Raw genomic sequence first — 26909 nt, forward strand, 5'->3', positions numbered from 1 at the left:
AAATGAAGCAGTTTAACCTAAGGCAGGAATAACAGTTTTCACAGTAGTATGTGAAGCTATCTATATATATTAGGAAAAAAATTTAAAAACTGGCCTAAATTACATCAGAGGCTTGGGTTAGCCTGGTCAGCCTCAAAAAATGTAGCTGCTGGTTGAGAGCTTATATCTCTCCAGCAAGAATCCATGATGTGATGCGATGTGAAACCATTGCCACACAATAAATTTTAGAGATAATGATAGAATTCAGGAATCTTTTCCAGTTAATACTGTATTGCTTTTTGTCATAAGATCTAAGATGTACTAGTTTAGCCAAAAAAAAAAAAACCGAAAGAACCAACCCCTCCCCAAATTCAAAATCTCATTAAATATCTTCTATAAAATGGTACAGGAAAATCCATGTTCATTCAGGATAGCAATTCATCCAAAGATGAATAATTTCATATTTTGTTCTAGAAGAATAAAAATGTTTCATCCCACTTAAGCCTTCAGCTTTTATTAATTAATTTGCACTTTGAAACAAGAGGTCTTTTCAATGTGAAGGGAGGTTGTAGAGGTGGAGTTTTTGGAAGCATTTCTAAAAGATCAGAGATTCAGATGAGAAAAATTAAGCAAATTCCACATAGTTACCATTTCACTAAACTACCATAGCAACGATGTGCTCTGTGACTATTGTTCACTGATTTAATTCAAGGACATACTTATTTTCTACTCTCTTACACACTCTAAAATGCTCCTTTCTTTAAAAAAAGGCTTTTGAAACAAGTCTACTAAGTAAATTAAGACATTTATGTTGTTTTTACACAGCAAAATGTTCCCTTTATAATTTGAACAAAAACTGTAATATTTTTAAACTGAGAAGATATCATATGACTTATATAACTAAGCATGTCCTACTAGTGAAACAAGCACATTTTTGCTTACAAAATACTGCATATTAAGATGTTGAAGTATAGCTTGGAAAATTACCATTCATTTTTGCAGACTACGTTCATTCTTTTGGTTTTAGATTTATCAATTAGGCAAAAACATTACCACTTGAAAGTAAAGACGTATTTTTATCTTTAAATTTAATTAAAAAAAAAAAACCCAGCCTTACAGAGTAATGACTCCTGATTCATTATGTTTTTGCTAAAGTGAGAATTGAGAGACCTGAGTGAACTTTCTTTTTCCTGTGGTAAGTTATAAGAACTAAAAAACTCCTGTCACCTAGCTCCATTCCTAGATGCTTGGACTTTATTAATTTAAAGTAAAGCTGCAAGCAAGTTGTCAAAATTTGATCAGCTACTCCTTCAGATCTGTCACTGCAAGTTCCACTCGGGGGAGCCTAATTGAGATTCTCCTTTTCTTCCAGTGATACCAACGTGTCACTGGGCTAAATCAAGTCACTCTGGATGAGGTCCAGGTTTTGGGCATGGCTGAACTGAGAAGACATAATTCTGAGACCCTGTTGATACTGAGCGAGGCAACAGTGGGCATTGAGAAAAGCCAACAAGAGACTGGGGCTCCTCCTGCTCAAAGGAGTCACAGGCTCTCCTCAGACTGCTTTGAAAAACTGAAAGAACAAATTGGTGTACAATACAAAGAAACTTTAAAATCAAAAGCATATAACAAAATAAATCTTAAAAGACATATAAAGGGTTTCTATAGAATCAGAATTTCAATAAATGTTTCAATTTTAGCAGATCCCTTTCTCCCTTTTTTTCTTACTCTGCTTTGGTATCACAACTATTTCTCCCTATGTCAGCTCTTTAATTGTAACCTTTGAATGATGTTAAAAGCCCAAGACAAATAACCTTTGATTGCCTCACTTCATAAAAAAAAAATTAGAAAAGTACCTTGTTACAGTGTTTCTTTATTGTAGTACTCACTGGAGCTGCACAAACGAATGATGCTTTAGGTATGTCAAAAACCAGACAAAAATAAGCCAAACAAAAAGAACCCACTCCAATGGGTTTTCACTTACCTAATCTAAAAGCTGCCAATTTTAACATAGGTCAGCATCCAAACTCAAGAATACATTTATCAAAGTGCTGTGTGGGAGATCCTCTATGGACACCTTATTAGCAGCATGGCACTCCTACACCCCTTCTGGATAATGCTGCACCTCATGACTGAAAACCCGTGCGCAGACAAGGTCAAAAATGAGCTGGAGGTTTTTGATTTACCAGTATAGGAAAGTAGAAAGCATATATTTGTGTTTGGAGTAAGAACAGCAATTAGAGGGATGTCAAGATCATGTACAACTGAGACTTGAAAGGTTGGTTGCTGCCTTTAGTCAGCTTTGTAATTACTCCTTTTTCGAATTACAGAAAAGCTTTTTGTTTTCTCCCCAGCACAAAGAGGAAAATAACTGAATTTGTTTCGAAAACCAATTCTTCTCTCTGTGAAGATGGTTGAGCCATAGTGTTTTTCCTTATTCTGAATGTTTGGGTTTTGTTTCACTTGTTTTTAATTTGAAAATGTTATTCTAAGCAACCCAAAGAATTGGGTTTTTTTTCTTTCTAATTTAAAAAGTAACTATTAAGACATTTTATATTGCTCATAGTTACCTTACATGATAGGGAAAACAGTCCTTTTGTTTCATTACGATAGGTCTGTTAAAACTTTAGCAATGAGCATTTGTAGCTATTGATTTTAATGCAATATTAAAGGCATTCAAGTCAGATGATTTTCTTTGGTTTCCAGAATAAAGATCACTAATAGTTGGCCTGAAAGGTTGATGCACGGTTGGCAGTCCAAATTACCAAATTATTTGTTCCAATATCAAGTGGCCTAAATATTCCAAGTCAAAAATACGAAACTGCACATTTACCATTAGTAAACTTCTTGGACACACTGGAAAGATTTATTTAACAGTGCTGGTCTACGCAAAGTGTTGACTAATAAAAATGCCTTTTTACCCCTGACAGAACAAAATATTTTATATTGGTTGCTTCTAGCCAGCCAAAATAATGTTTCTCATAGCACTGTAAAAAGTGGAATGCAGCATGATTAAATAATATTTCAGCTCTTTAGTTCATGCAGAGGTCACCTGCTAGAAGGCATAAGGTTTGATTAGGTTTACGTCATACGTGAAATATTCTAAAGGGAAGCTCAGAACTCGAATATGTGAAGGCTGCAGCTACAAATAGCTTTCTCTTGTGGTCAGGTAGGCAAGCTCTGTCCTTTCCTATAATAATAAGGTAGAAAATACTAAATAATTGAGGAAAGCATAAACCTTTGAAACACAAAAAGGGAATTTAAAACCTATGCTCTGAGAATTTGCCACTCAGTTTTAAAATGGTCATCAAGTGGGCATGTATTCAGATTTGGCTACTGTAAAAAGCAAGCTTCCCAGCAAACTAACTTTCCTAGGAGCCAAGGAAAAATTTAAAGAAATATGAGTCTAATCCTGAAAACTCTCGTGTAGGCAGTGAAGAGACAAGTTAATATATTGCTAATTAACTTTATCAAACACTGGCATAAAACTGAAACCATGGAAAGAAAAAATTACTAATGTGCACCAAGATAAACAATCTTAAAATATTTTATTTTATCTGCACAGTTATTTGCTGGTGATCACTTTGATTCCAGTAAATCCTGTCTAACAGATATCATGGTTACAAAAAACTGCAATGTTTCATGGTGCAATAACATATCCAAAGGCACATCAAAGGGCCTGGGCATTTGCTCAAGTTTTCTACATTTCCCTCTTCTGAAAACATCTCAGGGCATTAAAATACCATTTCAAGAACAAGTACAGGTTACTACTTGGTTTAAAATTAAAAAAAAAGGGTTGTTCCTTTATGGGAAGCACTCATTATATACTTCATTGCTGTTAGGCTACTGAAGTGTCATTAAAACAGTCAAAATCTTGAAGTGTCAATAAAACAGCCAAACAGTGCCAGGTCACTGATAAAGTGACCAGACTAACCTTCTCTGTGACATCTGTCACCCATAATGTGAATTTCAGCAGAAATGATTCTATCATACTAAGACTGAAAATTAAGTGTAAATCCAAATAGCTTTCATGTCTTCATGATTTTCAAGGAAACATAATCACTTTTACATTTGCTAAGGCATTCTGTAGAGAATGCCTTCCTTACATAAATATAAGTCACCACACATAATCAGTATTTCAAACCTTATTAACAGCCATAGCATGTCATTAAAAACTTTCAGCAAGTTGGTATGGCTGTTAACATTATTGCCGAATTTATAATCCCTTTTTATTTTCCATTTTGTCTTTTGAGTAATTCAATTAGAAATCCTTCAAAGCAATAACAGTGGATTAAATGTTGTCAAACCACAATATGAAATTACAGAATAGAGTTCTGATGATGAATTTATTAAACTTTGCATTTCAATTCATTTCTCCTTGAGTGTATAAAAAGCAGAATTCTTTAGACAAAACACCAATTAACTGTCGTACCTCATTATTAAGTATTGTCTCCTTTTAAAAGATAGAATACATGAGGACATAAAGGATGGATGAAAGAAATCCATTTAAATCACAACATTTAATTACACCTGAATCCTGCAATAGTGACAGAAAAAAAAAATGAATTCTCAGGTACTGAAGGAAGGTGAATGTCACTTACCCAGGAGTGACCATAAAGCCAGCAAGCTTTTCCTGCTCAGATTTCCAGTGAAATAGCTTATGAATAAATTTTTACTTTTAAAGCAACTCAGCAAAAGGGTTTGGTTTATGAGGAGAGTTCTGAAGAATGAAGAAATAGAGAAAGAAGAGACATCTGACAACAGAGAAGATTAAAAACCAGTCCAAAGAGGTTAAACAACAAAACCAAATTATCATAAAGGATGATGTTGGACCATGATCAGTGTGGGACCATGAACATAAGTCCACAAAACACATCTCCTGACCAGCTAAGAAATGTGCTTATGTCTACATTTGTAGGAACTGAAGCAGGCAATCAGCTGCATCCCTTCTCCCTGCACATCCTAGATTCCCTCCTAGCAAAACAATGCCCAGTACAGCACATCCCTGCATACACACACAGAGTAACAGCACCACTGCCTCAACCAAGAAATCCTTCTTTCTCAGGAACTGAATTTCTTGCTTCTGTTGAGCTTTTCCCTCAGTTGAACTACCAAGGCTCCTCTTCATATCTATTTGCTTGGGCAGCAGGCGATTTCCCCCCTCTCCCCAGTCACCCAGTTTTATGGAATTTACAGTGCCTTTGAAACTCTTTGGACACTGAGAAACATGACTGAAAGAGGTCATTTGGTCAAGACATGCCCCAAAGCAAGAGAGGACAGTGGCAGATGCAAAGACACTGAGATCAGCTCGGATTATATTTGGAAGAACAAGCCAAAATGGATGACAGTGGCCAATGCAAGAGAACAAAAAGACACACAAGTCCTGAAACTCCACAGCAAACACCAACACGAACCTCACTCAGGCCGGTTTATACTGGATTTTGGGTGACAATGTCCACACTGCTGCTACAGCCCAGTGCAGCACCACTCTGCTGTACTTTGCATTAATTTGTAGCAATAACTGATATAGAAGAGAAGAGTACGAACTAATACTGCCTGCAGGACTCAATGAATTATACTTAACCAGCATATTATTGTAGGCTGATAGTAGAATGTCACATGAACACAGATATAATCAAATTCTGTTTGGGGCATCATTTATTTAAAATACTTCAAGCTCCTTACTGGCAGAGCAACAGCGAATTAGCATGCTATGCTGTGCACTTCAATTAAAAAGCAGCCTCATCTTTCCCATTTCCAAGGTACAGCAGAGCAAATCTAATTGTGCCATGCAGTCAGCTCTCATCTTCGCAGAGTAACCAGGGCTTTGGGGTTTTTTTCTTTTTGTTTTTGACAGATTTGTCATCCTCTGAATGAGGCAATGTAGGCTTTTATGAAACTTGCCTCCTAATTGCAGGCAATAAACATAAGCACAGCCAGCAGCAGACACTGTAGCAAGTACCACTGAAGCAAAATGAAAATAAAGGTAAGAAAAGAACCACAAAGCAAGTTCATTTTACATATTATCTGAATAGTTAAACCACCAGAATCTGGATTTCAGTGCTCACAAGAGACATATATATTCCTTCTTCAATATAAACTACAAAAAAAAAAATCAAATAATTCCCCAAACCTAGGGCTTAAATGCTGAAATAGGCAAAGATTTTTTCTATTTTGGGGGTTAGAAGGTATGACTAATTAATGAGAAATAGTTATATGCCAGGATGCTATTAACTTTTGCAATATTTGCTTATAGCACTAAGGCTAAGATCTTTGAATATGAGATTAGTTGCTTTTGGCTTGAGACCTTGTTCATACTGATTATCTCACTCCAAGTGAACACCCAAGTCCTTTTATACAGCACTCATTTCCTATTCCTGGTACAAAGAATACAGTGCCTTTGGTGAGGAATTGAACACGGTGAATCCACAGAAATGGTTGTCTGAATGGACTCCAGGAGGGCAGGTACTGGAAGGTCCCACTTGGACTGGCACTAACACCACCACCATGATGCTGGCCACACCTTTGCCTGCCTGAGCCCTTAAAACTCCAGAGATGGAGAGCACACAGCTCCACCAGACAACATATTCCTGATCTGCATCAGGGTATGTGTTAGGGTATCCTTTTCTTTGTACCTTGTTAGGGTATTCTTTTCCTAATGCACAATTTCAAACATTCAGCCTGCAATTTGCCCCTTGTTCTACCCTCTGACATGACAGAGAATAATCCTCTCCTCTTTGTAGCTACTCTTGCAGCATCTTGTCACATCCTTTAGGTAGCTGTAAACTGCTCTTTCCTTCCCTCTGTGGTTTTTCGCCGCCCACTAGGCCAAGAGGACTCACTGATAATTTTGAAGACTTTTGGTATCACTTGTCCTAATCAATCTGGTTCTAATGCTTCTTGGGAGATGCACATTACAGCTCTCAGACATGGGGTTTCATCTAGCAGGAATGCAAAGTAAACCCAGATTACTGACTCTATTTAACTATACATTCTTGGCAGAGCAGGTGAAGAGACTTGTTGACCTTCAGAACAAAATCAAAAAGACAAACATTTATATTTGTTGGTTTCACATGACATTAATAATTTTGAATATTCAATGCCACTTTTTAGAAGGATAAGTAAGAAAAAAAATTAAAACATCTTTGCATGGTTTCCAGTGAAGGACAAAAAGTGCACCAGAAATACAACATCACAAGTTAGACATTGAAATATGAGTGCTACTATCTCACATGCTTGATTTATTATTTTCATAATTTTATACTAAGATTACTACAGGATTGAACTATAGTGGGAAAGTGACACTATCATTTCATAATAACCTGCTTTTCACCATGTTGTCTTTATGTTTACTATTAAATGTTTTGTACACATGGGTTATCTGATTCAAGGAAAATTTGTGCATTAGTGGTGGTAAACTTAATGACAAATTCTATTACAATTTTTAATGATATCCACTTTTATACCATTGCAGATTGTTACAAAAGAATACAAACCTTAACTTTATTATCATTAATCAGCATTAGTAAATATAATTGACATTTTATACAGAACCAGCTTTAAGTAACTTATTGGCAGCAATACAGATACCTCTTAATATTACCCTCTGGCTAGCTACGCTGTTTGGGCGCCTGAGTGTCTGCACTAATGACTTGGAATTAAAATCAAATAAAAGCTGAGAACTGTAATTCAGTATAAAACAAACAGCCATACTTAGTACCCATTTTTATATATATATAATTTGGATATACCAGGATCCTTTTTAATTTGTGGTTGATATAAAACAGTGAAAGCATTTGATACTAGGCAACAAAATAGGATAGAGAAAAACAAATCTGATGTTCCCAGATTTCTACACTTACCCTGTGGGCACACCATAGGAATTGGAATGAGAAGAAAAAGTAGACAGTGTAATTAACCTTTCCTTTCCCCTTTTTTTTAAAACAACAACAAAAAGGCAAAACATGTTAGACATTATAAATAGTAAAAAATACACATTTTTCTGCATTATTCTTCATCTCAGCAATTTCTGTAGTTTCTTGAGGATTTAATGTGCTTAGGCATGAAAGAGACCTAATCCTTGAAAAAAATTCCTATGAAGACATGGATTATGTTATCAAAAAGATTTAAGAAAACCTGCTTTACTGTACAACCAGGAAAGCTGCTCTGCCTCTCAAAGCCTCATGCCCTGACTTCCAGATATCGAGTGGTGGTTTTTTTCTCAGAGCATATCTGAGCCCTGTCTTCCCCACACCACCTGTGTATGACCTATTTGACTTCACCTCTGGAGGGCAGGGGGGGAAACAACTAGAATACCAAAATACTATCTAGTACTTTTGTGTCTTCTGATGGGGTCTCCAGGAGCTACCGTGCATGGAAGCCCCCAGAAGGGCTACTGATAAATCTTGTGGCACATATCATTACTTAATCCAGTTTATCCCCACCCTTTGCTTCAATAATCTACATTTAAAATCACTACAATTTAATTTTAGCCAACTCTGAGGAAGAACATCAGGATCTGGCTCTCTAAACATGGCTTGTTTTATTCACTCATTCATCTAAATAAGTTGATTCTTTTCTGAGCTCTCATTTTGATAAGACAAATAAGAAAACACAGGAAAACGTTTAGGCAAGAGTAGTATATATGAAACATTCCAAGGAATATCCATACTGTATGGGAAAGACAGAAATGTTATTATTATAAAAGCATACATGTATATGTAAAGAAATCTTCTTTCTTTATGGATCTGATCTCCTCCATGGAGAGTCACAAATCCACACAATAGCCCTGAGTGCTCAGATTTTGCATTTGCTTCTCTGATTTTACAATAGCTGAAAGATATGTAAAAACTCATGTAGCCAGACAGCTCCCTACTGACTACACATCTAAGCAACTTCACATGCATATATTACTCCAACCACTAAAAGCCAGAAATAACACATACATAATAAAAATAAAAAACCCCATGCTCGAAAGGAGCCTGTTTCAGTTTGGAACCTCCAGGGCTCTCCCTGACCAGACTGCACCTTCCACAGTGCCCTGCCTTCTCAGGCAGGGACACACCAAACTACTGAGTTATGCTCTGAAGACTGAAGGGAGGGAATTTCTTCAAGAACTTATAAACATGGCTAAAATAGCAATTTGTTTTTGAATGCAATTCAGGGAAATAATTAATAATAACTATTACTGTTTTGCTACCGTTATCATGGAGGGCTTTTATGATTCTCTCCCATTTTTAATCACAACTTCAGTAAATGACCACTGGCCATAAAAAGCATCCAGATTACTTTCATTGAAAATAATAATCTACAGTATGGACCAGATTGACATAATTTTGTTCACAGAAAACAATAAAATGCCCAGAGCACTGTGCCTGACAGTATTGCTATGATAAAGCTATGCTTGAAGTGTGTCCACTTGAAGTGTTGCACTGATTACAGTTCCTAGTGCCTCCCTAGTTTCAGAATGGGAATGGTTTAGTTACCCAACTACATCTCAGGTCTTCTAAATTTTGTGTTTAACTGGGCAAGGGAGGATGAATTAAGATGCTTACTAGCCCTCTACAAAGGGGTCAGGTGAACAATAATATGTCAGCTTTAGGGTATATAATCATGATTCCCATTCTGCATCCCCTTCTTCCTCTTCTTCTCCCTGTCCCCAAAATGTATTAAGATGGGAAATCAAACAGGCTTCATAACTCGGAAACTTTGATGGTCAAACTCTAGAAAATCTCTCCTGGTAGACTGTGAACCAGGATTTTTCAAAGGCTTTCATTTCACTATATTTGGGCATTTTTCAGAGCCAAAACAAATTTCAAGGCATGACCAAAACATGCAAAAATCTACAAACTTCAAAAGGATATTAGTATGAGAATGATGGTTTGTATGTGTGTATTTTTTCATGGCCAAAACAACACACATTCTCCTAACTGAAGTCATGGGGTGTACTGATAAACTCTGCAACAGATTTCTGCATGGCAGAGACATCAGGCATGGATAATTCCAATCTCAACCGTATAAACCAGCAAATCTATAGTAACAGAACACAGGCCATTACAAGAGAAGGTGTTAACTGTACACAGTACTACCAGAATGTATGGACTCTTCTGTGATTCTGAAATACAGTTAGGCTCATATGTTAAAAACTGTGAAATGAAATGCGTGTATATCTCATGTTCTTCAAAATCATTACAGATGTATGCAGTAATTACTAGCTTGTGATTTAAAAGACATCTACAGGGCACTGAAATGGAAATCAACAAATTCTGTCTAAGTGCTTTTTTGAAATTATTTGTTTTCATCATATTCCTTGTCAAATACATAATGCATTTTTGTTCTCAGCAAAACTAAGCATTTTGTACATTCTCAGCTTCTTTTTTCCTTTCTTTTCCTCTCATCAATAAATATTTAAACACATTCAACCTAAAAATCTCAAGCTGGTAATCTGCAGCTTGCGTCTTGCCCCCTGAGGTGTAACTATCAATGTGGCAGTGCAGGATTGCTGGAGAGACACTAAATAGATTGTGGTTACAGTCCTACCTGCCCACAGGCCAGTCCCATGCCTCGCTCCCCCATACCATGAGGACATGATAAATTTAACTCCAGCGCATCAGCACCAGCAACCTATAAAACATGTGGAAGGACAAAAAATGAAAAATAAATTTCAAGTAATATACTCTTTCCCGTAGCATTTACTGTTCATGTTAAATAGATTTCTTCAGACATTTGACTTATTTTTCTTTTCTAAGAGAAAAAGCTATGATACCCTAGAAAAGAAGCACATTGATCATTAGAGAGAAAAAACTTCAAAAAACTGATGTGGTTTCCAGAGATTCTTAAGGAATTAGAGTAAAAAACAAAGTAAAAAGATACGAGCAGAATAAAGAGTTGGTTCTGGAAAATGTTAAAAAATTAAATGCAATTACAGGGCCTAAGAGCAGCACTAAGAGTTTTGGCAGGCAATGTTACACAGGTGCTGCTGTGCTCTGAAGAACTGTAACTCAGTAATGTTTCCTTTTTGCTTTAATGGATTCAGTCTCCAGATTTTCTGCAGGCACCTGTACTCTGCCATAGCTTTTGTCATTAAATAAATTTGTTTCTAAAGAACAAGAGGTTAATAAAAAAAAAGTCTAAACAAACATATTAGTCATGCTAATTCCTGCTCATCGCCCTCTATTAGTTACAATTAAAAGGGGAAGGAGCCGAGCTGTCCGAGGGCAGCACACAGACATGTTCCTCTTCCTTTCTGAACGGCTCCGGCCTGACACGAACATCTTTCCTGTTGTCTTCCAGTGGCTCTAACTAGGGTTTTGTTCTGCATCTGCATTTTGTTTTGCTTATTGAACTGGAGTAACTTTGCCTGCTGTGTGGCCATGGTTCAGCAGTTCCCCAAGTGCGTGAGCAGGGAGAAGCCATCCATCACTCCCAGGACCCCTCCCCGCTCGGGCTGGCTCCCACAGCCTGGCCACGCCGGGGCTGTCGGCCTCCCTGACAAGCTGACCTTTTGGATGAATAGGTCGTCCTCCTGCTGAGACACTGTGCTACCTTCTGGGGCTTCTGCTCTTGTGAAAGCCACATCCATTACCTCCCAGGCAGGATCCTACGCGTGCGATTAAACATCCCTGCTCTTCAGCTGCGCATTCCAGGGCGCCCCAAACTAGTGCTGCTCTCCACAGGGCAGACACCAACAACTACCCAGAAGAGTGTTCTATCACATTGGTTACACATCATTGACTGCATTTAGAGAAACACTTCTTTTCTAAAGGGGTAACATAAATACAAGCACAGATTGGAAATAAGTGCCTTAAAGTTGGGCAGCAGTACTACTGGATTAAAGAAACAGGAGCAAAGGCACAGTAAAGCCATTCTTCCTGATCAGTTTAAGTGTGGCACTGCTTCTGTCAAGCATAGATTCCAAAATATGATTTCATGGTCAATTAGGTAAATACAGGTATAAATTGAAATAGTGTTGAAGATCATGAAGCTAACTACTGAAAATGTTTAATTTCACTTCCCTAAGTCCCCAAAGTGACTTTTTTCCTCATAGGTTTAAAATGCTGAAAGAAAATTGAGAAGTGTCACCCTACATAACCACAGGAGGGCTTAGGACACTGAATAAAGCAACAATGATGTCGAAACATTCTGCCATATGAAAACACAAATTCAAAATATCCACATCTCTATCCATACACATATAAAAGCATATTTATAATTTAAACATTGAAATCTGAGGTAGTGCTAGCAATAATGATGCAGTAATTTTTTTCTTTGCTCAAATTTGTTAATGCTATGCTTTTAATTTCCTCTAGATACTTTATGTGGAAAACAGGCTTTAATTTTAAACGTAAAAACTTTGCTTTCCATTCAGATATAGACACCCTTCTGAATGAAATTAGTGCAGTCCTGATAAGTATTTCTTATACTACTTCCTATGGACACAGGTACATGTTATTAAATAGTTTTTTCCTCAAATTGAATAGAAATTTCAGGTGCATTGTCTGTTTGCATTTCTGTAAGATTGCATTTATATTATAGAAAGCCTGCTGACTGCTATTATATATGCTGACTTTCTCAGCTATCATTTTTGAAAGTCTGTATTAAAACTAGAATAGCATTAAATGAGCCCTTTATACTTTAAATATTCAAGAGTTTTATATTCAAAATTTCTTCTGGTGCTGTCAAACTAGTGCGCCTCTAGGCAAGGTAAGATCAAGTTGGGCTCTCAAAGGTAGAATTAAATTTTATCAGGGCATCTGTCATAATATACAGTTTGCTTAAAATGCAAATAAAAAGTATATAGATTCAAAGACTAAAGGCTTTCCAGGTACTGTTTGAAATCCGAGGGACTATTTTTATGGAACAGATTTCCTTTAAATTTACATTTCCATCATTTTAATGAAAATACAGAATAAGCAAATTATAACAGACATGTTTTAAATTCTCATTTTTCACTTTGAATCTATTTCTTTCAAGAAATCCCTTACTGCAGCTCTTGTTTTCAAGGAGAATTTAAAACCAAAAATATGTGGAAACACATTTAGGAAACCATTACCTCAGCCATTTTTGAAAGTTCAGTCCAGTCCTCCCTGTTATAGCTGCACATGATGCTGGCAATCAGAACCTGGAAAGAGCATATATACATTATTGTGATACTGTACATTACTGTGACTCTAGACATGAACTGCACAGCCTGCTATGGGAACTACCAGCTGTCTGCCACGAGCTAGAGAGTGAAATACAGCTGCAGACCTCACTGGGGACAAGAAACAGTGAACAAACTCATCTATTATATCCCTGGGTTTTGAAGAGGGTCTATCCACATGCACTCTCTCTGTCATGTGACACAGTGAGAACAGAGTCTGTCCTACACACAGAGCCAACCAAGACACTGTCAGACATACTCGTTCGTGAGGTCTGAGGAAGGAAGCTGTTATTTACTATTAATACAAATGACAGAAGTATTTTGACTATTTAGAGGTAGATAAGACATCAGTGCATGAGTTTACACTCCAATGTGGCAGTGTATAGACACACTATTCCAGCGGACTTCAGGAATCCAGGACACATCAAATCCAGATCCTGGAGTCTCTTACCCTGCAACTTTAGGACAGTGAAAGACAGCCAGAACTATTTTGTGTCCCAGAGGCAACTGGGAAGAGACTTTCAGCATGTGGGGAAACTCTGCAGGAGTGGGAGAATGGCCCAGGGAACCTCCAGCTTTTGTTATTCCATGATGCACATTTTATTTGCTGTACACTGACTAGCCCCAGTTCCCCAGAGCTATTCTGTGTAATTGCCTTTCTTTTTCATTACACTGAGCACCTTTCAAGTCCAGATTCTGCCTCTAGCTGCTGGCTCCCTCGAAAACATTTCTTGAGGTTCATGTTTTTAGGTAAAATAAGATCTAACAGGATTCTTCAGTGTTTGGGGGGGCACCTAAACATACACCTTACCAGCTGCATATAGTGCTATTTACTGTTAGAATAATGTTAACTACTCCTCTGGTCAATGCCCAGTTCAAGTGACAGTGCTAATTTCCATTTAAGACTAAAATAAAATAATGTGTTCTGGACTCAAAAGTTGAAATTATGAAGTTGAGAAATTTGAGGTAAGATCAGCAGAGAAATCAGCCCACAAACTCCTGCATGAACAACTTCTTAGAAGGATGATGTTTGGAAGAAAAAATGCAACAGAAAACTATATTGCAGCAGCTAAAAGGTTAAATCAGAAAAGATATCAGAAAACTTAACAGAAGTCTACAAGCTCAGTCTGTGTTCAAAGAAAACACAAGGAGAGGAGAATAGAGAAGTGTCTGGCCATGCTCTTGTTTATTTGGCCTTCTTACATGAAACTTTCACATGAAAGTTTGATTGACAGGTAACGTGACATTTGATTTTAATCTTTTTGTTTTCCAAACAAGCTTTACTGTCTCATTAATAACTAGGGTTGGCTGAATCTGCCACCCCCTCATTTTAACACTTCTCTTGAACTTTCCCATAATGCTGAGGGTTAATGACTCATTCATTTCAAACAAATACTGAAAAGCGTGGTGTAGAAAAATTGTCCAACACACACAATTGCTGGAAACTGTAAACTCCCAAATTATGTGCATGAGAAGGAGGAGATATTTAGTATCTTCAGAAGGGAGGGAAACACACTTTGAAAAGTAAGGCAGGTATAGAGAAAATTGGACATGGTGAGGTTACATTCTAATAATTTAAAACAAAACACATTCCAAACACATTAATTTAAAAGGAAATACCATGTATCATCATCATTATTTCCATTGTTTTTCTCTGATGAGTCTCTACAGTGAACCCACCTACCTGCAGACTGCCCATCCACCCACCCACCCTCCTGGCCTGTCTGCAGGATGGCAGTCTGGTGAGAAGGGAAGAGTTTGATGAAGTGCCTGCCTTGCCTGCAGGTGCCCATTTGTGCTCACCTCTGGCATAAATGTAAGACCAAACTCTTCATTAAGCACACACAATCATTACTGCCCATGCTTTTATTCCCCTCTGACAGGGAAAAAGAGTCTCTCTCCTATACCATAATTTTTTAAATAGGGAAAAATCTTATATAGCTGTATCAGTCAAATGTTAATGAAACAAAATCTGCTCTGTCTCCTATTTGAATATTCAAGATAAATTGAGGGCTCTGAAAATAAACAGAAATATCTTTTAAAGGACTTCAATTTTTTAAAAGCAAAAATTGTGACAAATCTGTCTAAGAAATTATATAGAAAAATTTAAAGCAACTGGAATTTATCTAGAAACAGTATCTTGTCAAATTCATGCTTTTTATAAACCAACTAAAGCAAAAAAACAACCCAGCAGCTCAGACACTGACAACATGATAAGGATTTTCACAGTTGCATTCACAATCCAAAGTACATCAGAAATCTGCACAACTGAGCTTTAAAACAAACCAATTTTTTCATTGGGGAAAGTTGTAAGACAACAAGGGCAGCTGACTAGATTCATAAGTAGTTGAGTTAGGTTACATCAAGTGTTACTAATGAAATTTGAAAATTCTGCTGGGAGTGTACAAAAGAGGAGGAACATGATCTGTGATGTTTCCAAGAGCTGTTAATTAAGACAACATGTTTATTTAATATTGATAAGTTTTAGGATTCATATTTAAAATTAAGCCCATACTTTTTGACAGAAGCAGTGGTTTATAATAACAAAAATAACTGAAAACAAAAATTACATTTTTGCCATGACTGTTCACAGGAAAGCCATGATCTCAGAGGGAATAACCAAAATTTAAAAATAGTAGGGATTATTTTATGTTTTTTCCCCCCTCAGTGTTCTCTTATAACTTGAAAAAAACTTATTTCCTAGGTAAAATAATATCCCCAGCACTCTGTGCTAACAAAACTGTCCTGTCTCAGGTGACAGCTCTTCCCCAAAACACCTTTACAGTCTCTTCATTTGGATTCAGTGCCCAAGAAAAAGAAACTACCACTGTCATGTGTGAACATTTAGGGAACTATCGGTGATGCCTGAGGTTTGGATCTACTCCTAAAATCACACACGGAAATTTATAAAGAAAATATAGACTATTATCACTACCTAAAAGAGAATAGCAAGAACAAAGTAAGAATTACAAGTGATAACAGGCAGAGGTTATATTGGAAAGTAATAAATGAGAACTGTATCACATTTCAGCTTCTATGTCTCTTCTCACTCATATTTTCAGTGCCTGCAATGCCATGTACCACATTACCACCCCTGCAAATTTAACAGCCCCAAACAGCTGCTATCTCATGGAAGTCCAGCACGTGGCCCAGCCCAGGAGCATCTGCAGAGAGCACATCCTTCCTTTTGATTCCTCAAATTTTCAGTGGCAACCTGACGTGAGCTTAATTACAGTGGTTTGAGCCACAAGTGTGAGGCTGCACACGCTTCCCAGCTTACAAAAGTAGACTCCTGACAGATCTTACAATGAAGCTGCTGCTAAAGTGTGGTAAGTGGTAAATGAGAGTTGACTAAATTGCAGCTTTGTCATAGCTCGAGTGTGGGCTGCCTGCAAACTGTGCATGATTGAGGCACAGTGGGACCCCCGGCCCATTCCTTATTCCAGACCACAATCATCGCTGGTGGATGCTGTTCCCCCTTCTCCTCCATCCAAGCTGCTGTTTTGCCTGTGGTGGGAGATGCTGCTGCCCCGCCCCACACAGCAGCCCTGTGGACTCTGTCCCTGCCTGACCATCCCTGTGACACATGTCACCAGACAAGGGCTTTTCACCCCACACTACGTGACTGACAATTTCTCCAAATGCCTATGAAGGGACAGATGCACCTTGGCAACACCACACACTGCTCTGTGTTCAGCGTTTTCCTGATCATTCATGGAACAAAGAGGTCCTCAATAAAACTTGCTTTTTGTTGGAGGGAAGGGAGGTGGGAAAGGGAGGGTATGTAATGTACCAGTTAGGACACCATTATAAGATGAATATACTGTAGCTAAAGCAGTAAAAAGTTACATTTCACACAATTCTGTGACTAATGCATTAGTAGCTGTTCTACTTAAAAGAACACTGACAAGGTACTTCTCATAATCCTTAAAATATTTTTCTCCCTGTTTATAATAATCCCCTGGAAACTTAAACTAGAATCTATTTCCCTTGTGAATGTTTTTTTTCTCATCCATTATCTCTATGTGGATGTCTCATGAATGCAATAGAATGAAAAGAAATAATGATGAGGTTTGCCACTGTGTATGTTTTCAAGTGATCTTTCTTTCTTAGCACACAGAATTCACTGCAAGAGGTTGCAAAACAAAAAGAAGGAGGAAAAAAAAAACAACAACTGGGTCTAGTTTGGGCCACATCTATTTCAAGCCAGAGAGCAGTAAAATTCTACATTGACAATTACCATTTGTCCAGTACTGCTCTGCAGGGAGTAAGGGAGTTTCAGTATACTCAAACAGCCTGAAATAAAAGTCTCAGCTGTCTGGATTTAAATGTGAACACTGTCAATTCCTGCAAATTTAAGAAAAATTCTCAACATACAGAATGAAATCACAATCCTCTATCCTCATGCCTGTGATAACCATATTTATTTTGGTCATCACACACACTGGCCAGAGCCTATATCTGTTCTGAATCTCCTCTTCCAGGCCTGTGCATAATCTCTGTGCACTTCAGGAAATCCAGCCAAAATTTCTGCTTGCTCTTCTCTGCCTGTACCTTCTTATAGCTGCACGAGACTTGAGGGCAGTTCTCATCATGTCCATAGATGCAGTATCAACAGCAAAGAGCTGGCAGTGAGGGAGTAACAACAGCAACACAGGATTTTTGGGTTGTTCCACTCAAGATGTTCCACTTCTGAAGACTCACACCAACAGCCTTGCTCTCTAAACCTGCCTCTTACACAGCATCAGGTCCAGGATGAGTCCCAGCTGTGCCACATTGAGCCAGCAGAAAAGTTCTTGGAGGCTTTGTGCTATCCAGTGCCACCTCTGGCCACCCTCTGCTTTTCAAAATGGTCACTGGCTGATGAAATGATCCCCCTCAAAAAAACGGAGCAAGATTTACAATGTACAGAACACTTTTAACACCCACTGCACAAGACAAGAGAACAAGCACAGCAAACATTCTGTACTGCACAAATACACTCAAATGTGCAGTACTGAAAAACAACAAGAGCACAAACATTTGCTGCTATAAAAAAAACCCTCTGGAAACCAGCCTGATTTTGATGCCTGGTACACTCAGCCTGGTTTCTCCTTTCCTGTACATTCTTGTAAATTTTGATTTGTTGCAGAACTGAAATAAAAATAAGCTTCTTATTAAAACCTACCTAGAACATCAAATCCCATGCAATAAGAAAGTTAACAATTGTAAAACCTGTCATGTCTCTGAGAAGCAGAGGAATTATCTTGTTATCAATTTAATAATGGAACACTGAAGTAAATGATGCCATCCACTGACACTAGTAACACTGTCTCTCCTGGGAAATTCATGTTGGTAGGAACTGTCAATCTAGATGGATATGGACATATGAAACATTGTACCTTCAGTCCATAAATCTATTCTTTCTGCACTGTGTTAATAAAAAGATTCTGCATGATGATAAAGACAAGCAATGCAGAATGTCTTGACACTGCTGACCTGCAATTCTGCTCCTCTTCTCTCTTCTTTTTTCAGGGAATTTACTCTCCAGTAAATAATTTAACAATCTCTAACCATTCATTGTTTTCCTCCTTCACTTGCACTTAAAATACATATGTTTGAGTATATGAAAATGAGACAAGTAGGGGATGTTAGTATGTTTATTATTCAGCTGTAGCATACCTTCGGAATAAAGCACTTTCTGTGCCTTGATACTTTATAGTGAGAGCTTCCATTTGTTTTTTAAAGGAAGGGGAAATTAGATACAACAGAGCAACACAAAAATAGGCCAAACATTATCAGCACACAACTAAGTCTAGAGAGATGATGATAAAAGTTTGAAAATGCTATGATTCGCTCTATGTATTACATAAAAAAGTCAGCATGAGCAGAAAACACCATAGATTCTAATCCCAGGCTAAATGGAGATGCTTATTTTTAAAGGTAGTCATTTTCATATGATGACTCTGCTTCTATCAATGAAATCCACCTATTTAATGAGATTATTTGATGGATTTCAGTGAGTACACTGGGCTACAACTTCAAAATCAGGCCTAGAGTTGTTAGGTTCTAACACCCTCAGACAAACAAAACCCAAAGGCTATGAACAAACCTTTTTCTTTGCAAAATAACACAACTTGTGTCTTTGATGGGAGCAGAAAGTTAATCAGGTTGCATTTTACCTGCAGAAAAACAAGGGATCTGCTTGGTTTTGTAAGTGCCCCTCTACCATTTCAGACTCAGTGTCAGCACTACCAGGGCAGCAGAGGAGCTACCTTGGCCCTGCTTACACAGAAATGTACAGGCACACATCACAGACATGGAAATGTGCATAAATGAAAATGAAATGTGACCTAATGAGAGTGCTGCTAATTCGCAATGCAACTGAAAAAAGGTGAATGGTCAAGAAAAAAAATATCTGATGCATCCCTCATGACTCAGGGCACTCTAATTAAGATGTGGCAACTTCTGAACACTGAAAAGGGAACCATGGAATAAGAGTTCCCCAAAGCCTATGTACAATGAAAGAGAATATAGCACCTGTATAGAGCACTTCAGGGAAGCTCAAATATTTAACATGACTAGAAGAAGTATGTCCATTTTATGACAGACTGTTGAAAATTTCAGTACTTCAGATAAACCCTTCAAATTACATTGAAAATTACCTATGTGGCTAAAGACTTCCCTGGAAATTTGATAGAATCTCTGGGATTTTATTTTTCATAGGAAACCTATCCTAGTTCAACCTTTAGTCTCTTTGATAATGAGTGAAAACAAATATATGAGTACATGGAAATAAAGGCTGAATCCAAAAGAAGAGTGAAGACAGATACTAATTTTTTGGCACTGTTTCTTTCTAACAATGCCTGCAAGCCCCTGTGGAATTGGTAAGCCCCTGCTGTATTTCTGTGCTTTCCACACCGATTTAATATAAAGAGAAAGCAGAGGAGGCCAATACATTATTGGAGAAGCTAAGAGAAAAGGGATATATCTAATTCTATGATATTTCAGACACATGCTATGACCTGTAGCAAAAGCTTTTCACCAGGGTGCTGACACATTATTGATTCTCAAGACCACATAAGAAAAACAAGGCTGGCAAAAGGCTGCACAAATATGTGAATTTTTTCCTCCACCTTTAGAAATTTTTCTCTTATCAAATTCTCTGCCCAGATACACAAAGCCCTTTTAACCACAGTTCTTTGAGCACCTCACTAATTGTTGCTCTTTATTTTCACAATAGCACAGGCAACTCTCTGCAGGGTGCCCCTCTGAGAGGGGAAGCCAACTGGAGACAAAGATGTTCAGGCATGTAGGCTGCTCCCACAGAGGGAATGAGCAGCTGTTGACTGAAAGGAACCCTAAGATCCCCTCTAGACCTTGGCTGCCTCTAGATATATACAGATATATTTCCCCAATTACTCAGCAGCAAAGCTGCTTAACTTATTAGAAAACAAATTCAGCAGAAAATATAAAGAGACAAAATACAGAATTAATAACTTTGTCACAGTTTCCTAACCCCTGCACTCCGTCAGCTAGCAATTCCCCAGGTCAAATCTGTCTCTTTGCATCTCTGAGAAGTCCATCCTATCTCTTCTCTTGTTCCATCACCCCCCAGGGCTTCTTTTAATTCACTTCCTTGGGTTTTGAAATCTCAAGAAAGCTAGCAGTATCAGTGCTAGGAGAGAAGAAAATTGTGACTTAGAGAGCAGAGAGGAAAACCCCTCCCTTTTTACACTTCAGAGCCCTGTGATCTACTTCATCATGTGACATTGCCGGTGCCAGAGGGATGCTTGGAAGGACTACACGATTTTGTCAGCCAGGTTGCATCCTCCACAACTCACCCACTCTCTCTCTCTGTGCACCATTATCCTCCTAGTGATATACTGAAAATTAGTGATAATTTACCTGAGTTTTGCAGAAAAATTCAGTTAGGCTTTTCTGAGAGGTGGGGGTGTGGTAGTTAAGAAGATGTGTAGGAACAGGCTATAAGGCTTGTCCCATCTTCAGGATGTTATCTGATGGCTTTAAATGCCAGCTTAATGAGGGAGACCTATCAGTCCCTAAATATTATTTGTATTTAAATACTATATAAAAATAGTATAAAAATACTATTTCCCTAGGTATCAGTCTAGCTATGCAACTTCACAAAGAGGAGAGCTTCTTCACAGTCCCACACCTGCCTGATCAACGGGCAGGCTCACCTCATGATCAGAGACAATCTGCAAATGTTCACAGGGCTAAAAGCATGCTATCTTTTCAATGGTCAAAGCAACACCAGTGGGATCCAACCCCACCAGAACCCTTCATTTGGAAAAAAAATGTTTAATGTATAAATATTTCTATAGTGAAAATTATAATAAAGTAGTCCATTATCAAAGACAGAAACTCTACTTTCTGTCAGGCGCAAAACTTTTCAAGAAGTGAAGATGAAAATCTGTGTTTTCTGTTGATCTATTCATATATATTTCCTATCATTCCCTGGTATTTCCCAGCCAGGCCAAAAATTCAGGGAACAACAGTGCCACTATGCACTGAACCTCCTGATGGCAGGTCTGCAGTGCTCCCATCTGTGGTATGATCAGAAAAATCTCATGAGTGGGTAGCTTTTTTTTCCTATGCAGACAGAAGAATTTACTTAAGTAGCTAGCTGTTATGTCTGATGACCCAAGTAGTTTTTTGGCTACACTCCATCAGCAAAGAAGATACAAAATAAAGGGCTCTAAGTTGGCAGTTACCTTCTGACTAATCTTTCCTCCTCAAGTGCCAGTTCGACCCACCTCTTCATATTTTAGGGAAGCTCATGTGAAGATGCTGAGAAAGTGAAAGAGGCCCTACTATTTCACTGCATATCTGGAAGTTTAATAAAATTGTTACCTAACTTGTTCAGCGTACTGCTATGTGATTGGATATTTTAAGGTTAAAATGCATTGAAATTTCTACAGCCTTATAGCCTCATTCAAATGATCATTCAAATGAAAGACCTAATGTTGGTGAGATTTTTATCAATGTCCCAGCTGTGAGTATGTGTGTTGCCAAAAAGATAAATCGAAAATAAATCATGTGAAGCGTGGATGCCTTTGGCAGAATCAAAGGCAAAAGTCCTACTAGGAACCAGAGGTGTGCTGAGAGAGACATTGAGAGAATGCAAATATAACACACATACATTTTTAATGCTCACCCTTTGCTTTAAGATGCACACACTGCACACAGGTAACAATTGGGGTACCTATAAAATCCCACAATCTTTAGATACTCTCATCTGAGCCATATATAAGTTAAATGAAACATTCTGCAAGCATATTCAGATTTTAATACAGTTATAGAGAGAGAGCATAAATGTCTAGGTGGCCAAGAATGGCATAGCTAAGAATAAGTCTATCATATCATATTACACCGCAAGAAAAGTGAAGCAGATTTTTATAAATGCTGCCCTGAAATTTAGGAATAGAGCTTCATGATATTTTTTCCAAACATAAGACTTAAAAAAGACTTAAATTACATCCTTATGTATAGACAGAAAAATCAATGTAACTACAATTTTATAAAAAAATATTTAACATAAAAAGAAGTAAAAGAAAATTAAATTTTAAATAGATTAGGAACCCTGCACTTAAAAATGTGAGAAAGATGTAAAAATAACCAGTGAAAAAGCATTCTTCCTGAGATTTGTGCGACTGGAAAGTGTAGTGGCAGGAAACAGGAGAGAAAATCACTCTGTTGGTTTCTTAGATTGCATTTAACCTACATGGCTCACAACAAAGGATGTACTTAAGTCTCCTATAAACCATCCTTTAAAATATTTATTTGAGTTTAAGTGTTCAGTAAATAAGTTCTTACTACTTCCTTCAACACTCAAAAGACACACACTTCCTTCAACACTCAAAAGACCATCTCCCCTAGCTCTGCATACAAGGTTTCAACACACAAGCAGGTTACTGCTGATTTATGAGTTACCTACCCTGGGCACACCTGCAGCCAGTGGCTGCTCTAGTGCTCTTTCAAACCCCATAAAATAGGAGGTAAGGCTGGTTTGCTATGTCCAAAATTGAAGAAATTCATATGAAGTTGAATCAGGCTGTATTTGCTGCAAGTTCCCAACAGGGGTAGTTACCACACTGACACACTGCAATTTGCTATCCCATGGTAATTGGTTGCCATGTCTGTGTTCATACAACTGTATTAGACTAAGACTGTATGGAGAGAACGAGATTGCTTTTTGGATCCTGCTGGCCACCTCATTTTGCATGTTTAGCAGTTGCTCCTTTAAGCATAGTTCATTAGAACAACAACAACAACAAAACAAACAAACAAACAAACAAACAAAAAAACAAAAAACCCCACCACAAAAAAAAAAAAACCAAAAAAACCCCCAAAAAACAAAACACAAAACACAAACAAACAGACAACCCCCACAAAGCTAAACAAAAAACCCAAACCAACCAAACAAAATAATTACAAAAATAAAACAGAGTGAGTTGAGATCTAGGATATAGAATTGTGACAGATATGAGAAGTTTAGTAACGAAGACTATGTAAAAGTTTATGGTCATATTTCTTAAACACAGTATGCATAAAAAGTTTAGAAGCTACCAGCAGTATTGAGGGTGTAGAATAAGATAAGTTCAGAGCCCACTAAGAATTCTGCTAATCTACATGTTCCTCTTGGTAGATAAAGAAAAGAAAAAACATCTTGGAACACTTTATTCCCACATTTCGCTCAGAATTTGAGATCTTTCCCTAGCCCCCCTCCCCAGAAAGCACAGGAGGCTGGGATATAGTCCAGCTGCTGTCAATCACACTGAAGAGCTGGCTCTAATTGTGATAGATTCAAGCATGTGCCTCTGCCTTTCTTGTCTGAGCTAGAACATGTCTGCAGAGAGCCAGCTCTCCTACTACCGGCACAGTTCAGAGCCGCAAACGCCGCGCTTGCTTCTGAACAAAAATAAACAGTTTGGTGGTAGAACTGCATCTACACTGGGTTCTGCCAGGACAGCAGCTAGATGCCATTTTATTTTTAGTATTCCTAGCCTACATAAGTATGTGAGCAAGCCTTTTAAATATAGACCTAGCCTTCATATTTTTCTTCATTAGAGCTCTAGCAGAATGCCTAAAATGTAAACCACACCACAGAATTTACAGAATATGGGCTACAGGAACAGCATACACTTACTACTTTGATCAGGTACACATTTGCTTTCCTATTATTATTGTAATACAAATACTGTAATATGAAAGATGAAAAAGCGGAATTATCTAAATCACATACACTCAGTGCTTCATAAAAGACTAAAACCGTATCACAGACAATAAAATAAATGTCAAAGGTACTGAGCGTTTTAAAAGATCAAATTCTATAATTTAGCCAATTGCCTATGACAAACATGAAATGGAAATTAGGAAGACGTATTTAGGGGATATGTATTTAGCACAGGTAATCAGACTAGCAGAATTTAGCATTTTTACAAACTTTAGATTTTTATTTTGATGGGTTTTTGACTCTTAACAACTTTGAAATTTTGCCTTTATTTTTTTTAACATATATTTTGTAAAATTGCCATAAGGTCATTTTATCTCCATCCAATGGCATCTACATCTTAATATTAAAACAATAACTACCCAAAAAGGGGCATTTCCCAGGGAGTAATGACTGGCTGGGAGGAGTTGATGGCCTGAGGCACTGCTGAGGGCCATTAACCCTGGCCAGTTACTAATCGCCAGGAAATGCCCTGCACCAAGGTTGTTATTGCTATTTTAAGCACAGATTGGGGGGGCGAAATGGATATCTGAGCATACAGGGGGTTTAACACATGATACCATTTCCTTTGTTGCAGTTTATGGAGGACATTTCTACAATCTACAGTCCTGATACTCAACCAGATCACACAGGTCATTTTAAAGCACTTCATTGTACACACAGTAACTCACAAACTGATAAAACAGTTGGGATTTTTAAGAGATTGTGTTTTCCCTCTAACTAATAGTCTGCATGTTCACACTTTAATAAGATGAACAGAAATATGCAACTCTTCATGTCACTGTCAGCAGAATTACATTCCAGAAATATCTTTTTAATCATACTGTCTTTATGTTTGGGGCATTTCCTTTGTCAATACTCCTACTTAATGACCGCTCACATATCTCTGCAGAAAAGAATTTTTAGCAGCAACTGCCAAAGCACATCCTGAAGCAGCTTCAGCTGATGCTAGCCATTAAGGAGTTTGTCTTTTCCAATAATCAAACAGATTGGTTCATTTTCCAGGAGATGGTTGGTGAAGTATTTCAGAAACTGCTTTAATTTTCCCCTACTTCTTACCCCAAGGCTAAAGTTTTAAAGATGTGTTCATAGTCCACACAGACCTGTGAATTTTATATTTTTTTCCAGAGATCAATAAATCACCTTTTTAAATCAAAAGTATATTCTTAGCATATGTCCAAATAGTCTTCTGCCTTATTGAACTACTCGCTATTTTTCAAACCTTATCCGTAACAGCAAAACAAACAAAACAAGTCATGACTTTATAACATGTCTAGGAAGAAAGTACAGTTCTGCACTAAACTAGTTTTCAACAAAGTTTCTCAACAAAGCACTAGTTTCCAAGTGCAAAACAAAAAAGACCTTCTCCCATTTTTCCCCAAAATCCTAATTTGTTATCACAAACATGTACATCTGAATCCTAAATTGACTGTAAAAATCTCACTGAACTTAATATGTGGTCCTATTTTCAGTTACAGATTGCGGTTTCCAGCAACAGATACGTGCTTTCCTAAAATAAAATTCCCTCAAATTGATGGCCAGAGTATGTGCTTACACTTCTTTGCCAGATTAATAATATTTTCAAAAAATTTAGAGTAAAAAAAACCAACGCTGTATAAATATTGTGCAGCTGGGATCAAACATTATGACGTGTACTTCATGGTCATTTGAACATGCATGATCCAATACTGTCTGTGGGTAAATTTTTAGCACATTTTCTTGTATTACTGTATGTGGGATTGTCTGAGGTGACCTCTGGAAATGCAGCAAATCTTAGTAAATTGAAAGTAGCATTTGAATTACAAACCCCTTAGCACATCATTTCAGACTAGTACAAAATATATCTATATCTCAGCTTCAGTTCAAGTAATGTAGTTACATGCTAATCAGGTTGTCAAAATGTAACACAGGAACAATGGTCCAAAGGTTGAGACAGGACTGGGAGGCACAGAGAGCTTCTGATCCTGGGTGCAAACCTACGAGCTCCTCTTTGTGCAGGGACAGTGCAAATCCCAGGAATGGCTTACACAGCTCAGTGCCCCTTCTCCCACATGCACCAGCAGCAGCTCCCTAGGGCAAGCTCACAGTAGTATTTCCCTAAAAAGCTTGCCCAGCTTTTAAGAACTCTGTGGCACAGGAATTCCCTGAGTCAGAGGTGATGCTTTCAGATAGTTTTTCCAGTGGGTTTTTCTCAGCCTGTATGCACCTCTGGGACTGGCAATGCCCCACGAGTATGAGCTCCACAGCTGCTGAGCCATGTGGTGAAGAATCTCCTATCACTCATTTCCACCTATCACCCTTCTGGTTCCAGCCCAGCAAGATGTGAACCACAAAGTGTATTCGAAATGTGAAGGGAAAAAAAGAATCAACATGCTGACATAGTGATGGGTTTTGCTTTGTTTTCTTCCTTTCCTAGAAATTCTGTGTTTGATAAGCTTTATTTCAATGTTATTCAGCATTAAGCTGAGATTTTCATAGTGCTTTCTTACTGTAATCCTAGCATAGTTAGCTTAAAATCACTCACTGTACATATTTATCATTGGTTTATTCCAT

General features: G+C 37.7%; 1 protein-coding gene across 3 annotated transcripts in view; it reads right to left on the bottom strand.

Annotated features, from left to right (window-relative positions):
• The window catches only part of DPYD (dihydropyrimidine dehydrogenase), a 332297-nt gene that overhangs the window by 94497 nt on the left and 210891 nt on the right, over positions 1 to 26909 (bottom strand). For 2 of the 3 annotated variants that reach the window (XM_066555445.1, XM_066555446.1), the window contains exons 15-16: positions 13031 to 13099; positions 10519 to 10602 (exon numbers count right to left, since the gene is read on the bottom strand). In XM_066555445.1, coding sequence (XP_066411542.1) covers positions 10519 to 10602; positions 13031 to 13099 — 153 coding nt within the window. Of the gene's footprint in view, positions 1 to 4580; positions 4700 to 10518; positions 10603 to 13030; positions 13100 to 26909 lie in introns of all 3 variants that reach the window. The other variant, XR_010784063.1, reaches the window with a different exon arrangement.

This window comes from Molothrus aeneus, chromosome 9 (genome assembly GCF_037042795.1).
Source record: "Molothrus aeneus isolate 106 chromosome 9, BPBGC_Maene_1.0, whole genome shotgun sequence".
NCBI lineage: Eukaryota > Metazoa > Chordata > Aves > Passeriformes > Icteridae > Molothrus > Molothrus aeneus.